At 45.8% G+C, this 14224-nt stretch overlaps 2 protein-coding genes across 3 annotated transcripts; both read left to right on the plus strand.

Annotated features, from left to right (window-relative positions):
* The first annotated feature begins 1956 nt into the window (after positions 1-1956).
* On the plus strand, positions 1957-9714 carry LOC139415216 (microtubule cross-linking factor 3-like). The gene is made up of 9 exons (XM_071163121.1): positions 1957-2350; positions 3078-3302; positions 3456-3614; positions 3697-3765; positions 3886-4155; positions 4352-4726; positions 4914-5534; positions 5756-6069; positions 9658-9714. The coding sequence occupies exons 1-8, from the start codon at positions 2216-2218 to the stop codon at positions 5864-5866; spliced, it is 1965 nt and encodes a 654-aa protein (XP_071019222.1). The 5' UTR covers positions 1957-2215; the 3' UTR covers positions 5867-6069; positions 9658-9714.
* A 19-nt stretch (positions 9715-9733) lies between these two features.
* Positions 9734-13654, plus strand: LOC139415218 (uncharacterized protein KIAA0408-like). 2 transcript variants are annotated; one of them, XM_071163122.1, is made up of 5 exons: positions 9734-9971; positions 10701-11030; positions 11432-11541; positions 11720-12584; positions 12652-13654. In XM_071163122.1, exons 1-5 carry the CDS (start codon positions 9828-9830, stop codon positions 12907-12909), a joined length of 1707 nt encoding a protein of 568 aa, XP_071019223.1. In that variant the 5' UTR covers positions 9734-9827; the 3' UTR covers positions 12910-13654. The 2 variants fall into 2 exon arrangements, with proteins under 2 accessions (XP_071019223.1, XP_071019224.1); XM_071163123.1 differs by having other exon boundaries at positions 11459-11541.
* Positions 13655-14224: the final 570 nt, after the last annotated feature.

Below are 14224 nucleotides of genomic sequence, written 5' to 3' on the forward strand. Positions count from 1 at the left end.
TCACACTACCTCCTAACCACAGATCTAGGATCTAGCCATTCTTAGCCTTAACCATTATGGGGATAAACAAAAGATCTGACCCTGTATCAGTGTTGAGGGGGAGTTCTAGCTACATCCAAACTCACACTACCTCCTAACCACAGATCTAGGATCTAGCCAATCTTAGCCTTAACCATTAGGGAGATAAACAAAAGATCTGACCCTGTATCAGTGTTGAGGGGGAGTTCTAGCTACATCCAAACTCACACTTGTGTAAGCTTTACACACTCACACCATCCATGCTGTGATACTCTCATACAACCCCAGATTCAAACTGTCTGTCACCTGTCTGTCTGCCTGTCTCTCTCTCTGTCTGTCTGTCTGTTTGTCACTCATCTCATTACCACTTATAACAACACCTTATTGTAACTAAGTTTGTTCATACGGTCAGTGTATCCTTGGCGGCAACCTGTCTGCACGCACAGACGATCCCTTTATGAAGGTACTGAGAGGTGGGTGGAGACCACCCTCCCATGGCCTAAACAAATCACTGCATGCACAATATGGTTTACTGAGTTCTTGATCTACTACCTAGGCCCACTGGAGATACCTTCTAGCGGTTGGGAAAATAAGTAGAATACATTTGAAAGCAAAACAATAAATATAGCCTATTCATTGTGTGCATATTTTCAATTAGTGTTGATGTAGACAGTAAAAAGGCTGCAATGGGTTATTTACATTGGCCTGGAGAAAGATATTACATTGTTTGTTTCCTGGTTTGACGTTGACCTCACCACATCATGAATACTGTGTAGCTAGTCATGCCCCTGCAGTGCCTGTTGTGTCAGCATCTCTCTAGCCCTTTATCACTGGGCTGAACCTGCACTTTCTCTCGCGGTAAGAAGCCTCATTCAAATAACACCTTTCGATAGGAAATTGCTTAGAAAATTCATGAAAATATTTGACAGTGCGTTTGTTGACCATCTGTAGCCTAATATATTAACTAATGTTAGGCTATGTGCCATTTTTATTGAACAAAAGTTACAGAACAGTACAAAACTCACTATATATAAACTATTCGTATATACATTTAATTGTATCACTTGTAGCCTATCACTAGGCTATACATACTGAATAGTAGCCTTGTATAGCCCACGTTAGATTCCCATTTGCCAATAAACAGAGGCCTATTGGCTTCGGGTCTTTTTCAAAGTTAATATTATTTCAATGTCGCTATGCAGACGTCATGTCCCTTTTGCAGCAAAGGCATTTCAGCCAGAATTTCCATTTAAATGTTGGAATGTTGGAACTGGTTGACCATCATATTTAATTGCAACTTTTATCAACCGGATAGACCTAATATATCAAGACTTATGTTATGTTTTTATCATTCCCATAACTAATATATCATACTTTGCAGTCACTTTGAGATGGGCGAGTGGAGAAGTCAAGGCTGGTGGATGACACGACTGCCGCAAGCGGCGCTGCGGATTTTCCAGCGGCAGCAGCAGACAATAGCAGAGGGAGGAGGCAGCATCAGGCTCCCTCTCCGGCCAGAATCCGGGAATGCGCCTCAAAATCAGCCCCAAAATCCTCCAGCAGATCCAAAAATATAGTTTCAAAAGGAGGATCGGGGTTTAGGGCCGCTGTCGTGAGGGAGGAGATCGAGAGATGCGACGTTGCAGCTGTTTACCCAGATGGTGCTGAAACGGATGCTGGCAATGCCAACAGGGCGGATGCTAGCAGAGAAGAAGATACAGAGGAGATATTTCACCAGATTCTCAAACCCGTAGTTCGTCGTAGCAGAGAAGAAGATACAGAGGAGATATTTCACCAGATTCTCAAACCCGTAGTTCGTCGAAGCAGAGAAGAAGATACAGAGGAGATATTTCACCAGATTCTCAAACCCGTAGTTCGTCGTAGCAGAGAAGAAGATACAGAGGAGATATTTCACCAGATTCTCAAACCCGTAGTTCGTCGTTAGGTGTATCCCTGCCTCAAAGGCCTGTCTTCCCAACATATTGGGTCATACCGGCTCCAGCACCGCGTGTTTGGTGAAAGGGAAAACGAAGAAGCTGGGAGGGGAGTTGGTGAAAGCTTCAGCGGGCTACTGCAGGGACAGAAGAGGGGAATACGTGGGCTGCGGGCCGGGCCTTAGTCTGTGGAGCGAGAGTTTCTTGCAGACTGAACTCTGCACTTCCACCTACATAAGAAACTGAAGAGAAGCATCAGCAAGATGCACACGGCTGACAGCGCGGAGGCCGAGCCGGAGCCGTCTATCGGGACCATAGAGGCGGAGTTCGTGACACAGCAAGACGAGGGCCTTGAGGACGAATTGGAGAGACTGGTGGATGAGAATGAAGATCTAAAGGTTTGGCATCACTGACATTCAATAATATTCAATGTATACAAACACAATGTTTTTGCAGATCCAGTAACTGAACTGGTAGGCCACTTTTTGTTTGAGATTGAATTCAGGCCTATTCCCCAAAATTGGCATTACTAACATATGCTCATATATTCCAATGTAATCATGTATATATATGTATATATGTATATATATATTAGCATAAGTGAAAAGGTAGGCTTATTTCGTGTTTGATGATAACACTGCAACTGAGATATTATTAATATTCCATGCATATTCCCCGAGGTTTATTATTAGAGATATACTGGAAAACTGTATGTTGATACAATGAAGCAAGCATATTTTTTAGCCAATTGGGTAGGCTAAGTGAACAGTTGTTATTCGTTCTGTAACATTAGCAAAGAACTCATGTAGAAATGTGCTTAGTTCCCTTGGTTTTTAATTGATGCTTGTGAAAGCTAAATGATTTAGGTTGCCCTATAGCTACAAGGCAAACCCCTCTTCCCTATTAAGAACAATGAATGGCACCATCCTGTGTTTAGCCTACTTCTGTTCATTGATTGACATAATAATGAATATTAATTGGTTCAGATTAGCTTGTCCCTATTCAATTACATCATCTTCAGAGGACCTAAACACTCCAACAACACCAATAATGCTGAAGCGTGAGCCCACGCCCCCTGTTGGCTACCAGTGTCTGATTGGCTGATCACTCATATTGATGTTCCAGATGGAGATCGAGGAGATGAGGACGGAGATGGACGAGATGCGTGACACCTTCTACGAGGAGGACACGTGCCAGCTGCAGGAAATGAGACGCGAGCTGGAGCGAGCCAATAAGAACTGCCGGATCCTCCAGTACCGGCTGAGGAAGGCTGAGAGGAAGAAGCTGCGCTATGCCCAGACGGGAGAGATCGACGAGGAACTACTGAGGAGCCTGGAGCAGGACTTGAAGGTAGGGAGGGAGTGTGTGTGTATGTGTGTGTGTATGTGTGTCGGTAGGCTTGATGTTGAAACTCATTTTATTAGTTGCTTAATGCACTGTCCATTCACCGCCATAATTAATTAAATCAACTTAAATCAATGTCCCTGTTTCTGTTTAATGCAGGTTGCGAAGGATGTGTCTGTGAGACTGCACCATGAGTTGGAGAATGTGGAGGAGAAACGCACAAAGACAGAGGACGAAAACGAGAAACTGAGGCAGAAACTCATCGAGGTGGAGGTGACCAAACAGGCCCTTCAGAATGAGCTGGACAAAGTCAAGGAGGTAAGAACACTCACCCGCAATAGATTATACAATCTATACAGCACATATTTTGCTGTAATACTCGTTATTCAATTCCCAACAGTCTCACAAGAGAAGAGGAAGCAAGGAGGTCCAAAAGTCAGACAAGAAGTCTGCCCAGACCCCAACAGAGGTGAGGGATCACCATGAAATGCTTTTATAAAAAAATCAAGTGTTTTTTCCAAACACGAGCGAGAGTTGTCTCCTGTACATCAGAACTGCATTATCTTCCTTCCAATTCCCCTTCTCTCAGGATGACAACGATGATCTCAAGTGCCAGCTGGCCTTCATCAAGGAAGAGGCTGTATTGTTGAGGAAGAAGACAGCTAAGATCGACAAGGAGAAGGACCGGCTGGAGACAGAGCTACAGAAGTACCGCTCCTTCTATGGGGACCTGGACAGCCCCCACCCCAAGGGTGAGGCCTGGGGACCCCCCACCACTCGTGAGTCCGAGCTGAAGCTGCGTTTGCGCCTGGTGGAGGAAGAGGCTAACATCCTGGGGAGGAAGATCGTGGAGCTGGAGGTGAGAGACACAGGATGTGATGCAGAGTGTTTGATATAGGTTATGACATGAAAGAGACCAGGAAATAAGTTTGCACAAGGGAGCACAACTGTTCCAAGCATTTCTGCCTGTTCTGCTCAGAAGGTGCCTACAGAGAGAGGAAGATAGTGATTCATAACATAACTGACCAATCCGTCTTCATGTCATGTGTTTCCAGGTGGAGAACCGGGGTCTGAGGGCGGAGCTGGACGACCTCAGGGGTGAAGGGGAGGGAGAAGGCGGGTCCGGTGGGGGGGCTGTGGGTGGGATGGGGGCGGGCCGGGGCCATGGGGAGGCTATGACAGAGCTGAGGCAGCAGCTGCAGCTGGTGGAGGACGAGGCAGAGCTCCTGAGGAGGAACCTGGCCGACGCTGAAGATCACAACAAGAGAGTGACGGGAGAACTCAACAAGCTCAGGTTTAAGGCCGGGACCCACGAGGGAGGGGCAAGGCATGGAGGAGTGGCGGCAGGAGGAGTATGTTCGGAGAAGGCAGAGGCACTGCAGGAGGAACTGAAGACGGCCCGGCTACAGATTAATGATCTCAGTGGGAAGGTGAGTCGGTCTTCCACATAGGTTTTTCTGGTTTATTTCCGTAACCTTTAACATGTATTGAAAGTCAAAATGGCTGTGCAGACAATATGGTAAACAAAAAGATAATGCTGGAATCAAAGAAGAAAACAAAGATCAAATGTCATAAACATATCATGCCTCATTCAGCCAGTCCTATTCTCTCTCCCAGGTGATGCAGCTGCAGTATGAGAAGCGTGTTCTGCTCTCCAACATGCAGCGCTATGACCTGGCCTCCCACCTGGCCCTAAGGGGGGGCATCAGCCCTCGGGACAGTGATGCAGAAAGTGACGCAGGAGGGCTCGGACCAAGCGGGCGCCGCGAAAGCGATGATGACTCCTCCTCCTCTCGTCTCCAGCCCCCGCACCGCAAACGCGAGGGCCCAGTGGGCGGGGAGAGTGACTCGGACGAGGTGCGGAACCAAACCCGCTGCCTCACGCCTACCCGGGGTCTCTATACCCCACCCCCTGAGACCGCCGCCCGCTTCCTGCCCCGCAACCTACAGGATCGCCAGCAGATGATTGACATTCGAGTGGAGGCGGAGCGTCTTGGCAGGACCATCGACCGGCTCATCGCCGACACGGCAACTATAATCGCAGAGGCACGGGTGTACGTTTCCAACAGCGACCTGTATGGGCGGGGTGAGGAGGAGGAGGAGGGTGGGAGGATCAGGGAGCATGAGCTGCTGTACAGGATCAATGCCCAGATGAAGGCCTTCAGGAAGGAGCTACAGGGCTTCATAGACAGACTGGAGGTGCCCAAACCTGAGGACAGGGAGGAGGAACCACTGTCGGTAAGTGTGTGTGTGTGTGTGTGTGCATGTGTTTTTGTGTGTGTTTCTTAACTAAAGAGATGTAGACTTGACCATGCCTGTTTGGATGTATCAGCATAGTCTCTTCACTCGTCCGTCACCATTGAATATTCTGCTGACTTTATTCTCCTTCTTTCTCTGACCCTATTTTTCCTCTCGTTTCTCCTCCGTTGACACTCGTGTTCTGTTCATCCTCTGCCCAGATGTTTCAGCCCATCATTTTACTCATCCTCATTCTAGTCTTATTCTCCTCCCACTCCTATGCCACCATCTTTAAACTTGTCTTTCTGTTTACCCTTTTCTTCGTCCTGTGATCCCGCCTCCCTTAATAGCATAGCCACATCCTTTGTTTGTTTGTTTGTGTTATTTTTTTAAACATTTGTTGCCAAGGTCACCGAACAGGAGCCTCCCTCTTCAAGCACAGGTCACAGTCACATAACAGGATATATGCTTAGGTTCAACACTGGAGACGACTTTTCCCAACACCCACCACTTCCTTCATCACCCCAAAGAAAAGGTGAGTTAGCATAACACCTGTTTTGCCCAATTCCAGAATCAAATCCTATAGCCATAGTCCCTACCTGCAAAGAAATGTTGTAGCCTACAGGTAGACCACCACCATGTGGTAGTATATAAGAAATGTAGACCTACAATCTGATAGGAAAGGTGGAGGTTCCTCCTCATTGCTTACAAAAGTGTAAAAGATCAGATTTTAAACAAACAAGGTAAATAGTGGTGATTCAGAACCATGGCCAGCGACAATCAGAATTCCGATTCAGCACCTGTACATCGTGGACCGCGACAATGCAAACGAAGGATGTTTGCCCTTTAACTGGGCGTTTCCCAAACGCAGTCCTCGGGAATCCCAAGGGGTGCACGATGTTTGTCCTAACACTACATAGCTGATTCAAATGATCAAAGCTTGATTGATAGTTAATTATTTAAATCATCTGTGAAGTGTTAGGGCAAAAACCAAAAGGTGCACCGAGGACCGATTTTGTCAAACCCTGCCCGAACTATTTGATACGGACTCTGCAGAAGTCAGGGCATTCATACTTCTTGCGCTTCAATGCGGAACTATATGGAGCCCTCTGCATTGTTACAACATTTGAGAGACGCATGGCGTGGCTCTGGAGGCATCACAACTGCATCACACCATCCTTATGGCGCCTCCAACCACATTTTCGAATCAAGCATAAATTGGCTCATAGTCTGAGGATTCCCACATTCCTATCCACACCAAATATATTTTGGTTTTGAGCTATCAGATGCCTTTCGCAACACACTGTTTATGTCGACAAGTGTCCATCATGTCAGTGAACTATTTGGGTCAGAACCTAATGGTGGTCGCATGAGGCGCGCGATGATATTGTGCAACCTTTATCAACAGCAATGGCAATGTCCAAATAAATAAACTATAAAATAGTAGTACAATTGGAGTAAAGTACCCGCTGACGCGCCAGATATCAAGTTTTTCGAGAAAAAAAAACGAATTAAAATAATGTTAGCGCAGGTGTCACATATATGCTACATTTTGGCAATCAAAATTGTAAACAAATAAGAGTAGTTTGGAGTCACAAAACGAAATCTGCCAAGCACCCCAAAGCGGAGTAGCAACAGGAGTGCCTATTGGCTCAGAGCTCGGCAGCTGAAATAGCTATGCAAACAGTTTCCCTCTCTACATTGCTTTTTAATTATAGACAGGATGCGAGTGACGACAGTCCTCCCATCGAGACCTCAAATGCTGGAATAAATTTGACATTAAGATACTTGATCTTGGCTCCAGTGATGCGACGTAAATACGAGGTGCACTATAAAGCCTGGGTCCCCCTCTGGAACAGAAGTTGTTTACCCTGAAAAAAGGTGCCTGCTCTGAACATAACCCTGCTCAGGCTTGACAAGAGAGGGTTCCTGTAAAATCCAATCCGCGGGACTTTAGAACAGAGGCACAAAAGCGAGTATTTCGCGACAAGGGGACTGACTCTGGAGCGGTGGAAGCGCAGCCGCCACCGGGCAAACAGAGGATCTCAAGAAATTCACGGTGAATGCCTTGGCTAGACTGAAATCAGGATTAATTATCTGCCACTGCGATATATCCTCAGCGATTAACAATAAAATCGTCAAGGAGATTATTGAACAGCCAGGTAAGGCCACATGAAGAAGTTAATATTTAAATGTATTTTATTTAATGGATATGGAGAGTTCCATTAAGTTTTGTTTTACGCATCTCTACAACTTGGGTTTCTTACAATAATTGGACAAAAACTTAATAAGGACAAGTAGTAAAATATAACATTGCAGATCCACTGTGGGCTTGATCTATTGGGTCACATTTGATCAACCTGTGTCTCACCTTTGGTGCTTTTTTTTTACGCACCACTAAATAGGCTACATTTGGTCATGTGGGAATTTATTTATTATAGGCCTATTAATATTCAAAATACACGCCTTGCGTATTTAGTCTTTCTCGCTCTTTCTCTCTCTATCTCTCTCCGAGTTCTCGATGCATAGTTACAGGTTTGTATTATTAACATTTCCGCACTCTTACATCACAAGATGACTGGTTGGTGTTCGGGTACTTTTGAGGTGGTAAACATAATATATAACATTCGGTGATAGCAAACCATCGGCCTTCTAAAATGACCTGATGTACTGTAATAAATCAATGCAGCGATAGGCCTACGGAAAACCGTTTAAGCCAAGCCAATACGCGCCCCTATGCAGCATTATGGCCAATTTTCTCGAGGTGAGTTGGCCATGCAGCCGAGTGCGAAATGAACTTATCGTTTAGCGGTGACACGGAGGGCACACGTTTCCATTGTTCGCAAAGTGTAACTGAAGGCTAGAAGAAATGCGTCCTGCGTGTAACCTGTACGTGTTGAATAGTTGGGGGGGGTTGTATTCGAGATACACCCCGCTTTTGAAAAATGGGGAATATGTGCTCATTAAAACGGGTCATGGCTGTAATTGGAAGGTTTCCAAAGTTCCATTATAGAAAATTGGGAAGGACAGAGCGAAGAGTTGGAGCAGAGAGGATAGTGACCAACAGCCAAATAGTGAGGTTGTCACACTACACCAGGCATTCCTTGGCACGTGTCACATGGGTATCTTAAATGACAATTAAATGTGGCTGGGAATACAGAGCCCAAAATGCTTTGAATCTTTCCACGAAATCCACAAAATGTGTATTTATTCAGATTAGATTCAGATTGTGTAAAAGTCAGGGTTCCAGGTGTGATTGCAGGGTACAGTACAAATCTTAGGCTTCGAGCTCCAACATGCAGGACTAGTGAAATCAAATAATTAAAATAGTAATGAAAACAATATAAATATAAATAGCACTATATACATAACAGCTGTGGCAGTGATTGAACAATAAATGCCCATTGGGGTGGAGGCAAAGTATAGACTGTTGAGGGAGTGAGGTGGAATGACCATCGGGGGAGCAGTAGCATTACCATTGAGGGAAATAAAAATAGAAAAGTACATATTTACAACTGCAATTGTGATGAATGTAATTGGAGTGGGGGTAGAGTATAGCCTTTTGGGAGGGGGGGGGGGGGGGGGGCAGCAGGAAAAATAATGTCCACGGGGGAGTAGCAGGCAAGGTGGGGGGGTAGCAGGTAGAATGTCCATGGGGAGTAGCAGGTAGAATGTCCATGGGGAGTAGCAGGTAGAATGTCCATGGGGAGTAGCAGGTAGAATGTCCATGGGGAGTAGCAGGTAGAATGTCCATGGGGAGTAGCAGGTAGAATGTCCATGGGGAGTAGCAGGTAGAATTTCCATGGGGAGTAGCAGGTAGAATGTCCATGGGGACTAGCAGGTAGAATGTCCATGGGGAGTAGCAGGTAGAATGTCCATGGGGAGTAGCAGGTAGAATGTCCATGGGGAGTAGCAGGTAGAATGTCCATGGGGAGTAGCAGGTAGAATGTCCATGGGGAGTAGCAGGTAGAATGTCCATGGGGAGTAGCAGGTAGAATGTCCATGGGGACTAGACCTTTTGAGTCCATTTGTTTACTGGTGGATGTCCACATGACTAATGTCCTCTAGTTCTCCCATGTCTTATTGTCCACAATAATCATCCCCATCCTCTCTTCCTTTGCAGTGTTCCTCTAACATTTCCACATCTTGGTGACCCCTTAAAGACAAAAAGCTAGGAAGTTGAAAAAGAAAGGAAGTTAGGAAGTTTAAACAGAAGAAGGAAGAAGAAGTTGTTGGTGGAAGAAAATAAAGTTGTGACAGGAAGTAAAAAGTTGCTGCAGGAAGCGGCCCAAAATGGCGGCCACCGAACTTCAGCGCGGTCTGGAGCAGGCTGGGCGGGGCTGGGGAACAGAGAGGGGGGAGCTTCTGGACAGCTTCGACTCAGAGATGCAGGAATGGGAGGACCAGCTGCAGGACATGCAGAGGAAGATAGAGGAGGTGAGGGGTCAACCATGGTCAGATGCGTTCCATCAAGGTCTAAAATAAAGTAAAACAGCATCCAAATACATGGGATAGTCCAAACATGGTCCAACATGCTCAAGCACAGTTCTGACATAGTCAAACAAGATCCTAGGTAGAGTAACATTACCTGAAATGGGGTATCAGTAGTGTGAACATTTTCACTTTGAGAGAGTGTCTTTCTCGTCGCGCACCCTTGGTCTTCTCTGAAGAGTGTTTAACTGCTTGTGTGTGTGTGTGTGTGTGTGTGTTATAATACACTGTTGGAGCCACGCCCCTTTTTGAGACCCCATGTCCCCTTTGGAGTAATGATTACAGACAGATGTTAACAAGCTAATTAAACTGTGATGTGCTGACAGACAGTCAGAACACTGTGAAAGATGATAGTGGTGAATGCATTAAAGCTTAAAATAGCGAAGCAAGCACACGCTCACTCCAACTGACATAACAAATGTGTAGATTATAAAAATAGTTGGGTCGTGTAACTATTTTGGGATGGTTATATGGATTGCGTAAACAAGGTTGACATTGTCGTAGGTACAGACTTGTTTTGTGTACATACGGTCTTGTATGTATATTGGGTTTTGGAACACGCTTAAGTTGTAAGTGTAAATAATTAGTCTAACTGGTGAATACAACTATTCCAACTTGTGTTCACGTTGTGACGGTAGGTGTTTGATCATTATAATGTTAATGCTCATATTTCAGCTTTACAATGAGGTGCAGGCTCGTAGAGGGGGAAATGATGTCACCATGGGCAACGGCAAAAATGAAAGGATGCACCATGACAATGGCTTCTGTGACCGGCCTGGCAGCCATAGCAACAGAACCAAGGACCACCCAAGAGCTGTTGTAGTGCCAAATCACTGTAGCAACGGTTGTAGTCACGGCCCCAACGGTTACGGCGAACCTGTCAACCATCAGATTGGTGGCTATTATCCAAATTGCAACGGTGCGGTGGAACTTGAAGACTTGTTGCAGGATTATCTTGGACATGGTCACGGAAAGACCTGGAAGACCAACTCAGCTCTCAACAATGTGAGTAGCTACAGTAACTAAGGATTCAAGTTGATAGGCAGCCCCGTCCAAAAAATAACCTTTACCCTATGTCTCACCCCATTGGTGTTTGCAGATCCAAAAAAATCTGATAGGTGGAAGCAATATGGTAGAAACTCCACTTAGCTCATTGGAAGACTAGATGGGGCCACCTCCATATTTATTATACCTATAGTGTTCACTTCAAGTCTTCAAACATTTGAGGGCCCTAAGCAGGGTTGTTTTTAGTAGTAAACATTTAAATAAATGACATATAACTGGCACATCTCAATACTCCACTGGAAATTGCATAAGTCATCCCGGTGTGGCTGTAAAGCTGAATTTGATATACTGTATCTTTGCTAGTTGCACTATTCTACATCACTGATTATTTCCTCTCCCAGGTAACCCTTGTCCCACTTCTCTCTCAGCATCTGAAGGAGATCACTAAAGGGAGCCAGGATCAGTCTGTGCACCAGGATGCGATGAAGAGGAGGCCTGTTGAGAATGAGAGGTAAGAAGGACGTCCACAGACCTCACTAATACTGAGATCATTTAGAGAAGATCATTTAGAGAAGATCATTTAGAGAAGATCATTTAGAGAAGATCATTTAGAGAGCAAAATCCACCTATACGATTTTGTGTTTTAGCTATTTTACTCATTGAGTTATTTGCTTGTTAATCTGTTTTAGGATTGGTCAGGTGCGGTTTGCGGACGAGGAGGCTGAGAACAGGAAGAACAGAGTGTCACACAGAAAGAGTTCCCCCTGCAGGGACCTTAACAAGCCCCCTCATAGACAGAGAGAAGGCCCTCCTGTACCCCCCCGCTCCACCTCCCAGGTTGCCTCATCCGAGACTTCCCCAGCCCTCGACAGAAAGTCCCACTCCCCTGGGGTCCTTGTGGACAAGACGTGTGGTAGCCCCTCGGTCCTCAGGAAGTTTGGGGCCATGCTCCAGAAGAACGAGGGGAAAACCCTCACCGACACCGGTGTGGTGACCAACCAGGTGCCTATCGAGAACAAGTGCCCCACCCCCGTCTGTCAGCGCAAAGAGCTGGGCGGCAGCAGGGTGCCTGGGCGCTTGCCTGCCCAGAAATGCCATTCGGATTCCATCATGCTTACAGTGGAGATGGATCCCAGCAAAGAACGAGGATCTGGTGGGGCAGTGAGAGACTATAGGAGAGAGAGCCAGCTTGGTGAGAGTAGAGGCACCTCAATGGGTAGCTATGCTCACCCTAAAGGACCCCAGGCAGGGCGTCAGAGGAGGACCGAGGCCAAAGCAAGGGCCCTCGGAGGGGCAGACAGAGGGACAGACATTGGTCTGGTCCAGGGGGAGAGGGCCAGGAGGCCTGCATACCAGCCTAGGGAGCCCATACTGGACTACAGGAACTTGAGTGGGTCCCATGTTGGAGCTCAGAGGATTCAGAGGGGAGGGCCAGTTGCAGGTCAGAATAAGGACGATGGACTCATTGAGCTACTGGATATGCTGGACATCGAGCACGAGTACAACTCTAGTCCCCAAGCCACAAAGACTGCCTACAGAAAGGACACACAGAAGGTGAGATAGGCATAGCAAACACACACACACAGTCTTGATCTGACCCACTCTTATCGTCTCTCTCCAGGTGAGCCCAGCTGAGTTGTCCCCAGCAACCCCGTCACTGAACTTCTCTCGTCCTGCCCGCCCAGCCAATCAACGCCCTCCATCCAGGTGGGCTAGCTGTGCTCCCACTGCCTTGATCTCTGCCCCCTCCGGTCCAATGTCCCGCGCCCCAAGCCCCTTGGCACACACCCCTAGCCCCATAACAAGAACCCCAAGCCCCGCCCTAAAGCAGAAATCTTTCTGCTCCTATTTGCTCCACACCGAGACTGCCATCATGTGAGAGACACGTTCCCCAACCCCCTTTTAACCCCGACCCCCCACCCCTTGCCCCCAATTTAACCCCACGGGGTATTTCTCTGGAAATACTAAAGACTGTTCTTTCGATCCGTCTTGAAAAAAAGTGCTTTAAGAGATTTTCTATGAGATTACTTAGAATGACTTACACATATAAGAAACAAAATGGTTGACTCCTATTCAGTCTCCAGTGTTACTGTGGCCTTCCTTTCTCCTGTGCCAAACTTCTTTACTTTTTTGTTTATTTCACTCTCTTTTACTTCCCTTCTATTCTTTCGTTTTCTCTTTCTTTTTTATTGATGATTTTTGGATGGCTGTGTATATTGCGATACAGCATGGCCCCCTTACTTGCGAGTGCGTGTCCCTGTGTGTGTGTGTGTGTGTGTGTGTGTGTGTGTGTGTGTGTGTGTGTGTGTGTGTGTGTGTGTGTGTGTGTGTGTGTGTGTGTGTGTGTGTGTGTGTGTGTGTGTGTGTGTGTGTGTGTGTGTGTGTGTGTCAATCCTAATGAGTGCCATGTCGGCTTGTTTTTAAAAGAGAGTTGGCCGTGTCCTGTCACCACAGCAGCAACATGCTAACTGTCTATAGTGTGTTTTACTGTGTCATATTATCAAAATAACACATTTGAAAATGTTCAAGTAACCATAGTAAGACATACAGTTATGACTATGTAATGCTTCTGCTGTCCTTTTTTCTCTCTTGATAATAAAGAAACACGACAGTGCTTTAATAAACTGAGTCCGTCTATCTGTAGAAGTCTTGTTTGATGACTTATTTCATTGGTTGGGGGTGACGGGGTGTAGCTAATTGCATGTACCAACACTACAGAGATTCACTACCATGCTTACCCCATACTGAAAAAGTAATATATCGGAATATGGTTCAATAAAACAGAAATATATTTAAATATAGTACCAGTCAGTGTGGACACACCTATTCATTCCAGGGTTTTTCTTAATTTTTACTATTTTCTACAATGTAGAATAATAGTGAAGACATCAAAACTATGAAATAACACATGGAATCATGTAGTAAGCAGAAAAGGGTTAAACAAATCAAAATATATTTTGTATTTGAGATTCTTCAAATACCCTTCGCCTTGATGATAGCTTTGCAAAATCTTGGTATTCTCTCAACAAGTTTCATGAGGTAGATACCTGGAATTAATTTCAATTAACAGTTGTGCCTTGTGTAAAGTTAATTTGTGGAATTTCTTTCCTTCTTAATGCGTTTGAGCCAATCAGTTGTGTTGTGACAAGGTAGGGGGGAATTCAGAAGATAGCCCTATTTGGTAAAAGACCAAG

Source organism: Oncorhynchus clarkii, chromosome 8 (genome assembly GCF_045791955.1).
Source record: "Oncorhynchus clarkii lewisi isolate Uvic-CL-2024 chromosome 8, UVic_Ocla_1.0, whole genome shotgun sequence".
Classification (NCBI taxonomy): Eukaryota; Metazoa; Chordata; class Actinopteri; order Salmoniformes; family Salmonidae; genus Oncorhynchus; species Oncorhynchus clarkii.